The sequence below is a fragment of the Quercus lobata genome, chromosome 4 (genome assembly GCF_001633185.2).
Source record: "Quercus lobata isolate SW786 chromosome 4, ValleyOak3.0 Primary Assembly, whole genome shotgun sequence".
Lineage (NCBI taxonomy): Eukaryota > Viridiplantae > Streptophyta > Magnoliopsida > Fagales > Fagaceae > Quercus > Quercus lobata.
The window spans coordinates 44,792,353-44,810,486 of NC_044907.1; the positions used below are offsets into that span (position 1 = coordinate 44,792,353).

At 38.3% G+C, this 18,134-nt stretch overlaps 2 protein-coding genes across 2 annotated transcripts; both read left to right on the top strand.

The window, feature by feature from the left end:
• Nucleotides 1-1,336: 1,336 nt before the first annotated feature.
• On the top strand, nt 1,337-2,293 carry LOC115985277. Its single transcript, XM_031108238.1, has one exon. The coding sequence runs from the start codon at nt 1,337-1,339 to the stop codon at nt 2,291-2,293; it is 957 nt and encodes a 318-aa protein (XP_030964098.1).
• Nucleotides 2,294-2,596: 303 nt separating this feature from the next.
• On the top strand, nt 2,597-3,007 carry LOC115985278. The gene has a single exon (XM_031108239.1). It carries the CDS (start codon nt 2,597-2,599, stop codon nt 3,005-3,007), a length of 411 nt encoding a protein of 136 aa, XP_030964099.1.
• Nucleotides 3,008-18,134: the final 15,127 nt, after the last annotated feature.

An 18,134-nucleotide genomic window follows, 5' to 3' on the forward strand; every position in this document is an offset into this window, starting at 1 on the left:
GTAATGAAACAATAATCTTACGAGGAATATGTGATTTCTTGACACATCAGTTTAGAATCGCAGTAAGTCTGATAGGACACGTTTTTTCTTTAAATCTTAGCCATAGGAATATAGGATGTAGTGGAGTAGAGGCTGGATGGTTCTCACTTTTTTTTTTTATAGGACAGCCCACAGACCATAGTTATAACTTACACGGTTTGGTCCAGCGGTTTCTCACCTTTTTCTTTTTTTTTTTTTTTTTTTTTTTTTTTTAATCTGACACTTTATCTATTATTATAAATTATTATATCAATTAATAATTTAATGTGTATCATATCAACTCATTTGTATTTTAGTGACACTAATTTATTAAACCATGTATTAAATTAATTTTTATTTGTGCAGGTTTAAACTTTAAAGTGGTCACGGCTTTAGAAAAATTGCAATAATCAAGTTCTATTGTTCTATACTTTAAATTTTATTTTTAGTTAAATTATCATTTTTAGTTATAAATAGTGTTTTATTTATTTATAAATATTTTCTCATTATAAATGTCTACTAGAAAATATTTATCCGGATATGAAAAACTTCTAAAAAAGAGAAAAATTGAAAAACAAATTGAATCTCAAAAAGGATCTATGGATAAATTTGTTACTAGTATTAAAAAAAACACAATAGAAAGTTTGGGTGAAAATATTACAAATGAACAAGAAACTTATCAAAAAGAGTTGGAAGATAATGAAATTATAAAACAAAAAGAGAATAATGAAAATAGTCCTAATAATATTCAAACATCTGATAAAAAGGAGGATCGGAGAAAATCAAGCAATTTTGGTAATAAGACTGTAAACTCTTGTAACTTTGTTTATCAATAAGACATTATAATATAAGTTCCTCAGGCCCCGTCGAGGACAGACTTTCTTATCTCATTTGTGTTTCATGATCTTAAATCAGCAAATTTTATTGTTTTTTCTTCTAGAGTAGATCTAGTTCTTTCATCCACACTCTACAAATTCATTGTTTAGGTTTGTTGGGCTAAAACTCAATCTTATATTGGGTCCAATCCAAATTCAGTCCTTACAATTGGCGCCGTCTGTGGGAAGAGCTTAATCTATTTGAAGGAGATTCGGGTACAATGTTCACGATGGAGGAAGCAGGTCCCCATCAAGCAGTAGCAGGGCCACACCAAGTAAATGCTAATCTACATCAATCAGAATCAAGGGGTTCTCAGCGTAGCGATCCGCGTAGGAGCCTTGAATAGAGAAGAGGCCATGAGGGAAGTGTGCACACAACTCATACCAGTAAAAGTCAATCTCGAGAGAAGATCCATGCCTCACATGCAAAGAATGATAGAGACATGCAACGTGAAATCGACGAGTTGAAGAGGGAGTTGCGTCATGCTCAGCGAAGACGTTCATCGCCCAACTCCGAACCATCCTCTGAAGAGACAAATGATGCTAGTTATAGGCAGAGATCCAGAACACCGCCCAGCGAGACCTTTTCCTACGACGAGGAGCACCACCATAGACGTAGATACAAAAGCCCGCCTTGCAAAGGCTTGAGGAACAATGCCATGAACAAGATTCTGAGTCAAGTTTCTAAATCACCCTTCACACGAAACATAGAAGATGCAAGTCTTCCTCGGCGATTTCATCAACCTACGTTCATCATTTATAATGGTCGAATAGATCCGGTAGAACATGTCAGCCATTTCAGTCAAAGGATGTCCGTTCACTCCAAAGATGAGGCCTTGATGTGTAAGGTCTTTCCATCTAACTTGGGCCCGATGGCGATGAGGTGGTTCAACGGTTTAAAGGCGAACTCTATTGACTCCTTTAAGAAACTCACCCAGGCTTTTAGTGCTCGCTTTATTACTTGTAGCAGGGTTCCTCGGCCTTTGGGATCCTTATTATCTATGTCCATGTGGGAGGGTGAGACTCTGAAGGCTTATTCAAATAGATACTGGGAGATGTTTAACGAAGTAGAAGGAGATTACGATGATGTGGCCATTAGCACTTTTAAGGCTGGTCTTCCAGCTGAGTATGATTTGAGGAAATCTCTAATGAGTAAACCTATTACCAGTGTACGCCAACTGATGGATCGAATTGACAAGTATAGAAGAGTAGAAGAAGACCAACTGCAGGGGAAAGGAAAGGCTAAGGTGATCCCTCAAGAGATGAGGGATTTCAGGTTGGACCGGTACAATAATAACCGACCTTGGAAAGACTTTGTTGGGCAGCCAGGATCTGCCAACACCCAGGTGGTTAAAGCTATGTTTCGAGAGCCAGTGCAACAGGTACTGGAGAAGATTTAGAATGAGTCGTTCTTCAAATGGCCAAACAAGATGGCAGGAGATCCTATGAGATGCAAGCAGAACCTTTATTGTCACTATCATCAGGATCATGGACACACAACTGAGTATTGTAGAAATTTATGGGACCATCTGGACCAGTTAGTCCGAAAAGGGAAGTTGAAACAACTCTTGCATCATTCCAGTGGTCGGGTAAGCCAAACGGGCTCGGAGCTTCGGGGAGATGCTTCTTCAAGACTCCCCCTTGGCATAATAAACGTTATTTTTGCTGCCCCGGGGAGGACCGGATCTTATCCTTCTAGGGTGATGTCGGTATCCCGTTGTCCGGTCGAGGAGTCTAGTTCAATGCCTAATAGAGCCAAGATAGGCATCCTATTAGTGTTAGGTTTTTCAAATAAGGACAAAGTTGGAACCATACAGCCCCATGATGATGCTCTAGTGGTTACGCTGAGAATTGGTGGGTATGACGAGAAAAGGGTGACGATTGACCAAGGCAGCGCTGCTGACATAATGTACCCTGACTTGTATAGGAGGCTAAACTTGAAACATGAAAACTTAACAGCCTACAATTCTCCTCTGGTCAGTTTTGAGGGTAAAATGGTCATCCCAAAAGGTCAGATCAGATTACCTATGCAGACCGGCACAGATGTGGTGGAAGTGGACTTCATCGACATAGATGTTTTCTCTCCCTACACGGCCATTATGGGCAGACCCTGACTTCATACCCTGGGGGCCGTCTCCTCTACTCTTTACCAGAAGATGAAGTACCCATCCGGAGACCAGGTTTTGGAGATAGTAGAAAATCCGACTACAACCAAACAATGCCTGGTAGTGGCTATCCAACATCGGCCTAAGACGGAGACCTCGGCCACCGCTGATAATGGTTTATAGCAATCAGAAACCCCGGTGTTGCGCTTCAATGGACCAGCTGACGAGGCAAAATGTGAAGATCTAGAAAGGGTAATCGTTGGCGATGATCCGGAAAAATTCTTTCAGGTTGGAGCTAAACTGCCTTTGCAGGAGAGGGAGCAATTGATTGAATTCCTTAGAGAAAATGTTGATGTGTTCGCGTGAAGCACGTATGAAGCCCCAGGTATAGACCCAAGTTTCATCTGTCATTATCTAAATGTTAACCCTTCCATCACCCGAAAGAGACAGCTACCTCGACGTCCGTCAAAAGAGCACACCGAGGCTATCAGAAATGAAGTAGCCAAGCTCAAGCAGGCAGAGGCTATCAAGGAAGTTTTTTATCCTCAATGGTTAGCCAACACGATGGTGGTGAAAAAGAAGATTGGGAATTGGCGTGTGTGTATGGACTTTACGGACCTCAATAAGGCCTGTCCCATGGACCCTTTCCCTATGCCTCGGATAGACCAGTTGGTGGATGCAACGGTAGGTCATCCTCGGATGAGTTTTTTGGATGCCTTCTAAGGATATCACCAAATACAATTAGCATTGGACAATCAAGAAAAGACAGCATTTGTCACTCCCATTGGAAACTGTCACTACAAAGTGATACCCTTTGGTTTGAAAAATGCGAGGTCTACTTATCAACGGATGATGACTAAAATGTTCGAACCACAATTGGGCAGGAACTTTGAAGTCTATATCGATGATATGGTTGTAAAGAGTAAAGTGGTGTCTAAGCATATGGAAGATCTTGCGAACATTTTTAGGATTCTGAGAAAGCACAAGTTACGTCTGAATGCTTCAAAGTGTTCATTTGGTGTAGGCTCCAGAAAATTCTTGGGCTACATGGTAACTCACAGGGGAATTGAGGTAAACCCAGATCAAATTAAGGCCATTAATGGCTTGCAAGCACCTCGAAACCCCAAGGAGGTCCAAAAACTGACAGGGATGACTGCTGCTTTGAATCGATTTATCTCCAGGTCAGCTGATAGGTGCAAACCCTTTTTCCTTTTATAGCATAAATGGAAAGGATTTGAAGGGACCGAGGAGTGTTCTGTAGCATTTCAGCAGCTGAAAGAGTACCTATCTCGACCGCCCATCGTGTCCAGTCCTAAGGTGGACAAGGTTCTGTTTGCCTACCTGGCGGTAGCCTCTCATGTAGTAAGTTTTGTTTTGATACACATAGATAGTGGCATCCAAAGACCAGTCTATTACGTAAGTAAGTCATTTCATGAAGCCGAGGTGTGGTATTTATCACTGGAAAAGGCCATCTTGGCAGTAGTGCATGTTACATGAAACCTCCCCCATTATTTCCAGGTGCACATCGTGGTTGTTCTAACTCAATTACCGCTCAAATCCATACTTTGGAGCACGGATTATACCAGAAGGATTGCTAAATGGGGCCCGATTCTAGGGGCTTTTGACATCAAATATATGCCTCGTACCTCTATGAAAGGCCATATCCTCGCCGATCTAGTAGTTGAGTTTGCTGAACTTCCAAAAGAAACAGAGGTGAAGCAACATGGCATGGATGAAAAATCGGTTGGCCTAATCTCCACACAAGACTCCTCATCTTGGAAAGCATATGTGGATGGAGCAGCAAACCAGCAGGGAGCAGGAGTGGGGCTAGTTCTGGTATCCCCTGAAAAGATCACCATTGAAAAGTCCTTGAAGTTGGAATTCTCAACTACAAACACCGAAGCGGAATACGAAGCTTTGCTGATGGGAATGGCGATGGTCTAGAAAATGGGTGGAAGGGCAGTGGAAATGTTCTCAGATTCAAGACTGGTCGTAGGCCCGGTAAAAGGGGAACTGGAAGCCCGAGATACAAGAATGCAAGAATATTTGGGTCAAGTTAGGCGTATACAAGCAAAATTTGAATTCTTTGACTTATCACATATCCCCAGAAGTGGAAATACCCATGCAGATTCCTTGGCTATCATTGCCACTTCCTCGGCACAAAATTTGCCCTGAGTGATAATTATCGAGGATTTATGCATCCCCACCCCAACGAAGAAAGATTTGCTCCAGATCCATCAAATCAATTTAGGGCTGAGTTGGATGGACCCTATACTGCTATTCCTCGAAATGGATATATTGCTTGAGGAGAAAGCAGAAGCTAAGAAAATACAAAGGAAAGTTCCTCGGTTTTGGTTGTCCAAGGACAAAAAGTTATATAAACGTTCTTTTTCTAGGCCATGTCTGCTTTGTGTACATCCCGAGACATCAGAGTCACTCCTAGAGGAACTGCATGAAGGAATCTGCGGAAGTCACACGGGGGGAAGATCCCTATCTCACCGAGCCATTACTCAAGGATACTGGTGGCCAGGCATGCAGAAAAAGGCACAAGAATATGTTAGAAAATGTGACTAGTGTTAGAGATTCGCTCCAAACATTCACCAGCCTGGAGGAGTTCTTAATCCTCTTTCCAGCCCTTGGCCTTTTGCTCAATAGGGTTTGGATATTGTAGGTCTTTTCCCTAAAGCATTAGGAAACAAAAAGTCTCTGCTGGTTGGCGCAAATTATTTCACCAAGTGGGTCAAAGCTGAACCTTTGGCTAATATCAGAGATGTAGATGTCAAAAGATTTATCTATAAGAATATCGTTACTCGATTTGGGGTTCCCCATACCCTCATCTCGGATAATGGCCTTCAGTTTGATAGCAAAGCCTTCAGGCAATACTGTTCTGATCTGGGGATAAAGAATAGATACTCCACTCCGGCCTATCCTTAAGGAAATAGGCAAGCTGAAGCTGTCAACAAGGTTATAGTGAATGGACTTAAAAAGAGGTTGGACGAGGCAAAGGGAAAATGGGTGGAGGAATTACCACATGTCCTTTGGACGTATCAAACAACGCCTCGATGGTTAACAGGAGAGACCCCTTTCTCAATGATGTATAGAGCCAAGGCCGTAATCCCTCTGGAAACAGGTTTCCCGACGTTGAGAACTAATGCATTTACCCCAAACGGTAATGATGGGTTGTTGAAAAAAAGTCTGGACTTGATCGAAGAGCGAAGGGAGAGTGCAATGGTCCAACTGGCTTACTACCAGCATAAGCTCAAGCAAGGCTATAATATCAATGTAAAGCTGAGGCCGTTGGCTGTAGGAGATCTGGTACTGAGGAAAGTTTTGGGAACCACCAAGAATCCAGCCTGGGGGAAATTGGGACCTAATTGGGAAGGACTGTATCGGATCACTTCAGTGGCAGGAATAAATGCATACTATTTGGAGGATCTAGATGAAAAAACTGTACTCTACCCTTGGAATGTAAACAATCTAAAGAGGTATTATTATTAATAAAAATAGTCCTATTTAGTTTCCCTCTAATTTATTCTGATCATATATCATATGTTTCCTCATCTATTGAAGTATGAAACAGAAACTAAGTTATGTCAAGTTCCTCGGACCACAAATTTAGTGGAAATTAATACCCTATGACATTTATTGAAGTATTAAACAAAAACTAAGTTATGCCAGGTTCCTCAGACCACAAACTTAGTGGAAATTAATACCCTATGACATCTATTGAAGTATTAAACAAAAACTAAGTTATGTCAGGTTCTTCAGACCACAAACTTAATGGAAATTAATACCATATGACATCTATTAAAGTATTAAATAGAAATTAAGTTATGTCAGGTTCCTCGGACCACAAACTTAGTGGAAATTAATACCCCTTGCACTGGACTATGATCAAATTTATAAGCCAAAGTAAAATCCATAAGCATCACTTGAAGCATTTTGAGGTATCCTGGACTTGCCTGTTATTTAAACATTTTGATATTTTCTCAGAGTTGGAAACTTATTAGAATTGATAAATTAAGAGCATGTCTTGATAGTGCTGTGGATTCAACAGTCATGATTTACTCGGATTCTCAGTTAAAATATATAAAATTGTTTTTTCCCTTATATCAGTAAACTTCATTCTTCTATGGCATATGGTTATGTATGAACAAAGAACAAACAAAGTGAAAATTGCATAAATAAAAGATAAAATAATAATAACACATGTAAATTTGGAAAAGTGAAATCTACATCTCATTAAAACTTATCCTAAAAAGAAAAAAGAGAATTTCATTACATTGACAGCAACTACCCTATGTAAAAATAAAGATTTATGGTTTTAACTTTATTTAAAGCTTGCCCTTGGAGGCTTTATCAGCTGCCTCAGGAGGAACAACTTTCTCTTTCTCCTTAGGGACTTTTCTAGCAGGTATGGTGGTTAAAGCTAGAGCCTGCTCAAAACTTTGAGAAGCTGCCCCATCCTAAGGAACCTCTACGGCCTTGTCCGAAAAGGTATCTTTAGGAACTTCAGGCTCTTTGGACTGCTCCTACTGATTGGGAGGAAGAGGATCCTGAGTTTGGGCTTCCTCGGCGGGGGCAGCAACTATAGAGGCCGCCTCCCCTTGGTTGGGAGGAAGGTTCGAAGCTCATATGGCTGGGGGAAATAGATGTTTTCTAGCCTTCTTAACTCAGAAGAAGCCTCAACCCCAGCTCGATTGAGAGCTTCCTCCCAAGTCTGAGCACAGTAGGCATGACATACGGCAGGAACCTCTGCCCGAAGGTATCCTCGGTCTCGGCTACGCTGATGTCATAGCCATGCTGTTTAGCCTCTTCCCTCGCCTTCTCGGCCTCTATTTTTGCTTTCTCCGCCTTGGCCTTTGCTTTTTTGGCCTGATCTTTGAGCCTTTGAGTTTCTTCCAATTGTTTCTTAAGAGTTCCCATCTATTCCCTGGAAGCAGTCAACTGATTAGTGGCCTCGCGCGGGCGCTTCCTCTGGTCCTCGGCTTGCCTTTGCGCACTCTCCAAGGCTAAATCAGCACTCTTGCGAGTATGCTCCTCATCGGCCAGCCTTTTCTTCAATTCAACATTGCTTTGATCAGCAATGGTGAGTGTTTGCACAGCTGCCACCCGCCTTTTTCTTTCGTCTTCCAGTTGCTGGTAACATGAATTAGTTATCTCCTCAAGCCTGAAAGTGGCTTGGACAGCCTAAAAGAAAAGGGTTAATACCATAACAAATAAAAAGCATATATATATATATATAATTATAAGTAAAAAATAAAAAAATAAAAAAAAGGGGGTTAACATTATACCATGCCTAAATATCTTTTACAATTGAGGAAGACCTCGTTCTTCCTGATATTCCGCATCTCGGCCATATCTTTTGGAAGTAACAAGGCCTCCTCCAAAGTCAAAGCAACGTGGCACCCAATGCCTCCGTTGAAGTCCCTGAGTGATGCATCATCTCTCAAGGGCTCACCGCCGAGCATGGGTGCTGGGAGCCAAGCCTGTAACTCTGGAGGCTGAGTATCCGCCCTCTCCATGCCTCGTTGTGACACATGGCAAACTTTTTGCTGCTTTGTAGCTCATTGAGCCTCGTCTTCACGAGTTGGACGAGATCTCTCGGTCTCCACCACATCTTTACCTTTCTGCTCTTTCTTCCTCTTCGGATGAGTAGGTTCAGGTCTAGAGGGTAGAGATGGCTGAGGAGGAGGGAGAGGAGATTTGGGAGGAGGAGGAGGAAGTTTAGGTTGAGTAGACTTCCCCGGTGCACCTCTTCCGAGTTGATCTTCTATCAGTTCCATCAAACTCCTCTAGGACTTCCTCACGATGCCCATTTCATCTGATATACTCTCGGGAGATGGTGGCTGGTTGAATACTTCAAATTCGTCCGAGGAGTCTGTTAAGTCCACGATACCCTCCGAACCTTCTTCTTCTTCTTCTTCTTCTTCTTCTTTTCTTTCTTCCCCTTCCTCAAGAATGAGCTGGGATGAGGATGCTTCTATTGAAGGAGTGGCCATAAAGAGTGGTTGAGTACGAGGAGTACCTTCAGGAATTGGGATACCCTCTGGAATAACGAACCCTTGGTAGGCAACACTGATACGGTGGAGCCGAGGGTCGTGGGCTTTGATTACGTACTTAGGGGCCTGGAATGCGAGCGAGAGGGGTGTGTACCCAAGAATTAGGTGGGCTGCCCGGAGTTAATTGTCAGCTTCATTCACGTATACCTCGGCTTGTAAGATCCTATCTAAGCTCTCATTGTTGACTAAGCTGAGCTTGGGTTTAGTAGAATTTCTATCTACAAAATCATTAAATTAGAATAAAAATTTCGTCAAAAACAGGAGTGTTTGGAAACAAAAAAAAAAAAAAAATGCAAACCAAGACACATAAATCTACGGCTATACCCCCACCTAGTTCTCCCTCCTTAGTCGAACAGGGTAGGCCATCGTGCCATTCCCCATAAAAGATTAAGAAATCCTCCTTTAAGTTTTTGTTTGAAGTGGGGAGACACTGGATTAACCTTACTTCAGGATGCCTCGACTTAAAGTAATACCCCTGTCCCTTCAAGTGGTGCAAGCTATATACCCAATTCACATCGTGGTGGGTCAAATTTAGGTTCATTCTCTCGTTTAAAACTTCTATATCCCCCAGGACCCTAAACATATTTGGGGCGCACTGAATAGGAGATAGTCTAAAGAACCTAAGATAATTCCTAGTGATGGTACCCATAGGAATGGTCATCCCTCCCTCTATAAAGGCGATCATGGGAATGACCACCTCTCCGGTTTTTCTAGCACCTACCCACTCCCCCCAAGCAGTGTACCTCATGCCTACTGTTGGTGGGATCCTATACTTAGCCCTAAAACTCTCCATACCCTCCTCAGACTCGACTAAACGTTTGAACTTACCTATTTTTTCCAAAAGGCTTTGAAGAAAAATTAACAAGTTTAAAACGAAATCTAAGAGGTTTAAGAAAACTTACAGGTTTAAAAAAGGGAGTCCTCGGATAAATTTCTAGTATTTGTACAAGGAGATGAGAGAAGGAGACAAGTTCAATGTATAAGCTCTAGGATTGTGTGATTATTGAAAGTAGGAAAAGGAATTGATTTGAAAAGCTATTTATTGCAGTGCAGAAATTACAAGAGGGAAAGTTCCCGCTCGTAAAACAAGAAAAATCTTCCACTGTACGATTTACATCATACCATTGAACGTGAGGGATAAGGGCGCCGCCAAAATTCAATGTATGAGCTCTAGGATTGTGTGATTATTGAAAGTAGGAAAAGGAATTGATTTGAAAAGCTATTTATAGCAGTGCAGAAATTACAAGAGGGAAAGTTCCCACTCGTAAAACAAGAAAAATCTTCCACTGTACGATTTACATCATACTGTTGAACGTGAGGGATAAGGGCGCCGCCAAAATTTAATGATGGCACGCTCTGGACTTCGAAGAGTCAGGAGCGTGCCTTGAGCAGGTAAAAAGACATATAGGAGGTCAGGAATACAAAATAGGACCATAAACAAGATAGGCTGAGGACGTCAAAATCATCCTTTCCTCGCGAGGAGTCGAAAAGCAAGATTTTGAGGGGCTATTGCGAGGGCCAGTTAATCAGGAGGTACCGTTAAGGTTGTACTAACTGGGCCTATGGCCTAATCCGAGGACATTAGCTAATCCAAGGATGGTCAGATAAGATTATAAAGGGAACGGAATAAAGAGAAAAGTAAAGATAATATGAAATAAGTCCAACGAATATCCGAAAAGAAAAGCCATCTTGGAAACAAGGGTCCGAGGTCAATAAGAATGCCATATCATCATGGACTTTCTTCAAAGTTACATCACAACTAAGAGTTGGACGTTGGACAAGGGGTAAGAAAGGGGAAGGGCAACAAATATCTTCAAAAAGCTACTACCTCCACATTAAATGCCTCCCAACTAACTCTCAGGCCGCATTAATGTGGAGGTGATGTCTGAACAATAGTCAAACAGCCTTACAGCTACTAGTTGATGGTTTTGGGAGGTGTTGGATGGAACAAGAATGAGTTCCCAGAATCTAACCTACACGTGTATGGTAGGGATGATACTAAGATTGTAGTATATAGCATGGGAAGATGGACTAAAAAGGAGGATCGGAGAAAATCAAGCAATTTTGGTAATAAGATTGTGAACTCTTGTAACTTTGTTTATCAACAAGACATTATAATATAAGTTCCTCAGGCCCCGCTGAGGACAGACTTTCTTATCTCATTTGTGTTTCATGATCTTAAATCAGCAAATTTTATTGTTTTTTCTTTTAGAGTAGATCTAGTTCTTTCATCCACACTCCACAAATTCATTGTTTGGGCTTGTTGGGCTAAAACCCAATCCTATATTGGGTCCAATCCAAATTCAGTCCTTACATATATCTATAGGCGCAAGCGCCCAATCGTAAAGGGTACAAAATGAGATGTCTACGATACCCCAAACATAAAATTCTTCCATCAAACTTAGTTAGTTTAAAATTAATAAATCTATCTTACATCCATCTTCTCTAAGAATGAAATCCTGAAACATTCAACCTAAATAAAGCAAAAATTAAATAGTTCAAATTATGACTAAAAATCCGAATGAAATCACCATCATCCATACCAAAAGTCAAGGTACAACTTTGTTAAATGGAGCTCTCTATTCTTCTTCATCACCTAGCACACTAAATCATTTATCTTGACCTAACTCTGGTGCAAGCCCTGCATCACTGATTTTGTTGGTCCATGGTCATAAAAATTTGAAAATAAAATAAAATCTGAACTTAAATTTATTTGTATAGAGAAGAGTTTAAATTACAAACAAATTATAACATTAGGACCAAATTTGATAAGTTCTATCAATCCTAATCTTTACAATCTAATAGCTTCAGTCCTACCTCTACAATTCAGACTTTGTGTTGGTTTAAATTATGGCTTTGATTTTCGATTCTTTGAGGTGAGTATAATGATTATGCATAACAAACTAAAAGCAATATTTGGGTTCTCAGTTTGTGACCTGAAATGGTAAATTAAAAATAAAACTATTATAAGAACCTAATTATAGCATTTATAAAAAATATATATATTAAAAAAATAAAAACCCAAACATCATTTTTTGATATTTAAGTTGAGCGGCCATCGATAATCATAGCTCAGCTTGAGGTTAATCTTTTGTGTCAATCCTATCTACCTGGGATCATTCACAACCTTAGAAGACCACATAAAAAACCAAAAATCAGAACCCATTTAATTTTGGCAGTAAAATTTTCAAGAAATTTTTTTGAGATACTACTTTCTATGAAAATAAACATGAAATACAGGTGATGCAGGTGTACATATAGGTCGAACAAAACCTGACATGTGAGGGCTACCGCCGGAAAAGCCTCCCCTATAGAGTCCTCGACGTTCTCAAAGAAGCTCCATAATTTGTTTTTATAATATAATGAGAAAGTGAAGAGCATAACATTTATCAACTGATTCTCGTGATGTGTACAACTCTTGGTGCGTCTCGTGCATTGAAGATCTATACCTAACATATTGGCGGCTGCAATGGTACACATGCATATAACCTGCTATCTTTGCAATGGTATTAAGGAAATGGACTGACTCATAAGAACTAGTAATAGTATGGTTTAATCAAACTGCAAAAATGTATTATCCAGCAAAAAAAAAAAAAAAAAAAGATGTAGTGTCGTGAAGTCTATAAAAGCAAGATTGATACAAATTTGATAGCACTTCAAACAAATAGTTGTCACTCAATAGAGAATTATAAAAGAATATTGAGAGCAAACAACATTTGGCCTGGTTTGTTGTAGGTAGAAAATGTTGGGTATCATTTTGAGCTAGAGAACAATCAACGTAAGGGAAAGAGAAGAGACAAAAATAGTAAAACGTTAAAAGGTGAGAAGAGATAGGTTTGCGCAACAGTTGAGATATGGTAAAAGATAGGAAGATAAAAGAGCAAATTGTTGTGGCACTTAATAATAAGAGTCTTATTAGAAAGATTGTAGAGAGAGTCTTTCAAAGTGTGTGTACCCTAATTTAAGATGTCAACCCATATTTTGGAGAATGTGGGAAGAAATTAATGTGGAAGGGTCACATTTGGACTATAATATGTAAGGTAATAATTGTGTTTAAGCTTTTCAAAAGGTTTAGTCTGTTTTTAATTTAATTTTGAACTACAACTCATCTTTTAGGTAACAGTAAAAAGAGCAAATGTGATCTTTTGGATAACAATAAAAAAAAAAAACTTAACAAAAAGAGGTTAAAAAAGGCTAAATGAAATAATAGAGCATCACATGGCAGGAGTTCATGCACTCACTTGAGGTCTCTACTTTTATATATATATATATATATATATATATTAATGATTATAGATAAATATGGAGTATAGATAACCAAAAAGAATTTTAAGGTTTTAAAATAGAACTTTCTCTCAATTTTGACTTTTTATATATAAAGATATCAATTTTAAAGGTTTACTTTTTATTTGTGACCTCCATTCCTTTGTTCAAAATCTAATTAATACTTATATCACCTAAAGAAAATAATAAACGACAATAGCTATTCTATACATTAATCTTGCCAAGCCGAAACCCAAGCTAGTGAGTAGTGATGGAGCAAGCATGATATTTGATGGAGATCCAAATTGGATGTTATGCTTTTTCCACCCAACTTTTTACGACTTCTTAGTAGAGATGGTGGGAGAGAAAAGCCAAGTTCCTAACCGATTTTTCTGTTGTGTAAGCAATTATGGAGTCACTTAAGAACTTTGATTGACAGTAGTCAGAAAACCATAAATAGTTACAATCATCCACATATATATATCTCACATTGCAAAGGATGATTTAGACCCATGATTGATGAAAATGAAGCCAATTGCAAATTCCATTTTTAAATCACTAACTGCAAGTCAACTCTCGTGTGAGAGTGAGACCAAGTAGGCTAGGCTGCTGAGAAATTATGGACACTTCTGTGGATAAATTTTGCTAGGGACCCATACATAATAAGTATGATTGATAAAGCACCAACAAGTTGGTGTAAAAGTAGTGTAATCGACCACTATATGAGCTGATTATATAATAAATGTCTAAAGTAGTTGGCAAGATGGAGAATTGCATCAGCAGCAAGACGATTGCTAAAGCATTGTTGATTATTATTTTTATTATTTTATTTCAAATGTTACGACAGGGGAGGGGAGATAATTGCTATAGAATAAATGTGGAATTTCAATTTCCAAAGACAACAAGTATAGAACTAAAGTACTGAGCATTATCGCTTATGTGTAATATCGTCGTGATTTTATGCTCCTTTTGTTTTGCTATAAAATGTTTTACGGAAAAACATTTTCAACATTTTACGGGATTTGTTTCATTGTAAAATATGATGAAACCTGAAAATGTTTTCAATTGATTAAAAAATCTTTTGTAAAATCTTGTAAAAAGTTAAACCAAAAAAAATTGGTAAAATATTTTACAAAAACACAAGGTAGCTCTCTCCCCCTTCCTATCTGATGGTTAGGTTGTGGGTCATTGAAGCAACTGCCGCCAGTTTTGGTGGTTTGTACTTTGTGCTAGATAAATTTTATATGTCACACCAAACACCTAAAAATATTTTACAGATATTTTATTACGGTGCAATAAACAGAGCGAGAATTATGAATAAGAGGTAAACATGTCAGAAAATTGGGGGTCAATTTTTTAATTTTGACTTTAATAACATTAGGAACTTTTAATAGGATTTGATTCTATAAGACTCTTTGTAAAATCCTCACTTAACTTCTCGCCTATCAAAATTTTAAAAATTAAAGATTAGAAAACCTTATACTTTTACAGTTTTCATCAATCATCAGGAGGGAAGAGAAGGGTGGCAGCTGCCAAGGGAGGGGGATGATGGCAGGCAACTCCTTAAGGGCCCATTTGAATTGAGAGAGAGGGAGGAGAAGTGAAAAAGAATAGAGTAGAGTTGGCAATAAATTAACCTAATTTTTGGCCAACCTTACTATACTCTCCTTCACTCTATCTCCTTTCCTCCCAATCCAAACGGACCATTGTTCCTAATCAATTATATTTAAAATATATAAAAGTAAATAAAAACTTCAATTTGTTCCAAACTCATACATTTATCTTACCATGAGTTAGGTTGAATAAGTTGAGCTGAATTAGGTTAACCTAAATTTAAGCATTTTAAATATTGTTTAACCAAATTCAAACATCAGTGAGCCCTTTTACATTAAAATGTGTTTAACTTAATTCATATCATAATCAAACACTTAATCCACGTTTTTTTTTTTTTATATTTAAACACCTAGTATTAATAATTACAAAACAAAATTTATGACCTCTTAACCAATTACAAATGACTTAACCAAATTTCCTTTACTTACGGATTTCCCAAAATTCACCATTTTGAAATGGCTCTATTTTTTAATTCAATATTATTATTTAAAAAAATATATTTGCGAGATTAATTGGCATTTGAAATATATTTTAAATTTTAAATTATTTGTCCCCTCTCAATCCCACCCCCTTCCATTGAACTTGGAGTAACACACTAGTAAATAAATACAAAATAAAATTCACGACCACTCGTCCTTTAAAAAGCATGATTTAACCAAATTTCATTTTTGTTTGGTTTCAAGGTTTCCCAAAAGATAACATTTTAAAATGTCTGCTTTTCAAAAGCACAATTTTTTATTGAATAAAATAATATTTGCAGGATAAATTGGTATTCAAATTATATTTTTATTTAAAATTATCTTCCCACTCTTGACCCTCTTCTTTTGCCATTGGAGTCCCAAGCTAGTAAATAATAAATAATAAAATTCATGAGCCAAAACTACTTGACCAAATTTCGTTTGGCTTCAAGGTTTCCCAAAAGTCTACCACTTTCAAATGGCTCTTTTTCTAAATCAAAATTGTTGATTAAATAAAAATTTATTTGCAAGATGAATTGACATTCAAACTATATTTGACTTATAATTATCTGAACACTCATTATATAGGGTTCAAGCTCTTTATATTTAGCTTCCATGTTATCCACCCAAAAAAAAAATCAAGATGGGCAAGAGAGCTATGGCTAATAATATGAAATATCTTGATTTGATTACAATGACATGAATTATGCTTATACTTAGTGTAGTACAAGCTAAGCACCCTTTGCCTCTTGCTAACACCTTTTCCACTGTTCCTGGTAAAATCTATCCGACCCTCGAGGCTTCAAGAATTTACAAAGAAGAGTGCAAAACAAAATGTGAATTCCACTTTGAACCTTGGCCTGCTATATATGAAGTTTGTTATGAAAATTGTTTGCTACCATAAAAAAATAAAATAAACCGCACCGTTGGTTAGAACAAGCTCCTAAAAATTAATTCTATATCCGGTAAGAAATTAATTTTTTCTGTGTGTGAATTGAAGTACATGCCTATTTGTCTCTTTACTAATGTGCTGTACATGATAGTTGTGGTTTAAGGAGAGTTGAACAAGGCACGGGGATTACAGCCCACCCACGTCTTATGGATTTCCAAAGGCCAACACCATAAGGACACAGCACCACATTGGTCGTGCACGACCCCCGCTGAGCACTCCCATACATCACCTCTATCACCCTCGTACAAAGCAACTCTCTCAATATCAATTCTCCATAACCATTTTCCTAAGAAAGCTTGGTTAAATCGTCTCAGATTCCCAATGGCCAAGCCCCCACTCTCAAGAGATGCACAAATCTTAGTCCATTTTACCAAAATGGAACTGGTACTCCTCACCTAAACTATTCCATAAAAACTTTCTTTGTAACTTTTCAATACAATTAGCCACATCAACTGAAATAGGAAAATTAGAAATAAAGTAACTTGGCAAGTTTGAGAGACTATTTCTAATTAATGTAACTCTACCTCAGATAAATAAAGCCCGCTTACATCTTGCTAATCTTCTCTCCATCTTTCAAGAATAGATCATCTTCTATTTGAATTTACCACCAAAGGTAGACCAAGTGTTTCATTGGTAATGTTACCCGTTTACAACCAATATACATCCACCAACTCCTCCAAATTAGGAACATCCCCAACTAGGACAAACTCTGACTTACTCAAGTTCACCTTCTAGCCAAAAACAGCCTTGAACCACATAAACATAGGATAACGTGTATAATCTGATCAAGGTTGGCTTCACAGAAAATCAAGGAATCAGTAAAAAAGATGAGATACCATCAACATATTGTTCGCAGAGGTACCCACTGTGAATCCTGATATAAATCCACCACTAACTGCTTTATCTATCATTATGCTTAAGGCCTTCATAACAATTACAAAAGAGCATTGACGATAACAGATCCCCTTGAGCTCTCAAAGAAACCACACGAGCTATTACTAATCAAAATAGAGAAACCAACTGTGGAAATACAATACAAGATCCACCTCCTTCATTTTTCCGATAATCCACATATCACAAACAAATAAATAAGAAAATCCCAATTAACATGATCATATGCTTTCTCCACATCCAATTTTCCCAACACACCTTGAGTTGCTGTCTTCAATCTACTGTCTAGTCTAGACACTTATTAACAATGAGGACAAAGTCTAAAATCTATATTCACTTTACAAAAGCATTTTAAGACTAAGATTATTTCGTGTAACACCACCTGCAATCTATTAGTTAAGACTTTGGAAATAATTTGTGAACCCCAGCCACTAGACTTTATAGGCCGAAAATCCTTCACATCCACATCTAATTTTAGGAATACGAGCGATGAAAGTTGCATTAAGACTTTCTCAAATTTTTATGCAATGAAGGTTGCATTAAGGCTTTTCTCAAAATTTTATGCAATGAAGGTTGCATAAAAATTCTGAAATACCACCATTAAATCAGTTTTGAGCATAATACAGGTCTAAGAGAAAGCTAGACGACCATCCAACCCCGGGGCCTTATTTCCATAAAAACCTGTTATCACACCAAGAACTTCTTCATTGTCAAACAGTTTGTCCAACCACTCTGCATTCTTGTCTGCTATCAGATAATACTCTAGTCCATCCAACGAGGGTCTTCAAGCACCATCCTCAACGTATAGACGCTCATATAACTGGACAATACAATAAATGATGGCCAAATCCGTAGTCAACTCCCCATCTACCAAAAGCTTTTGTAATGGAATTATT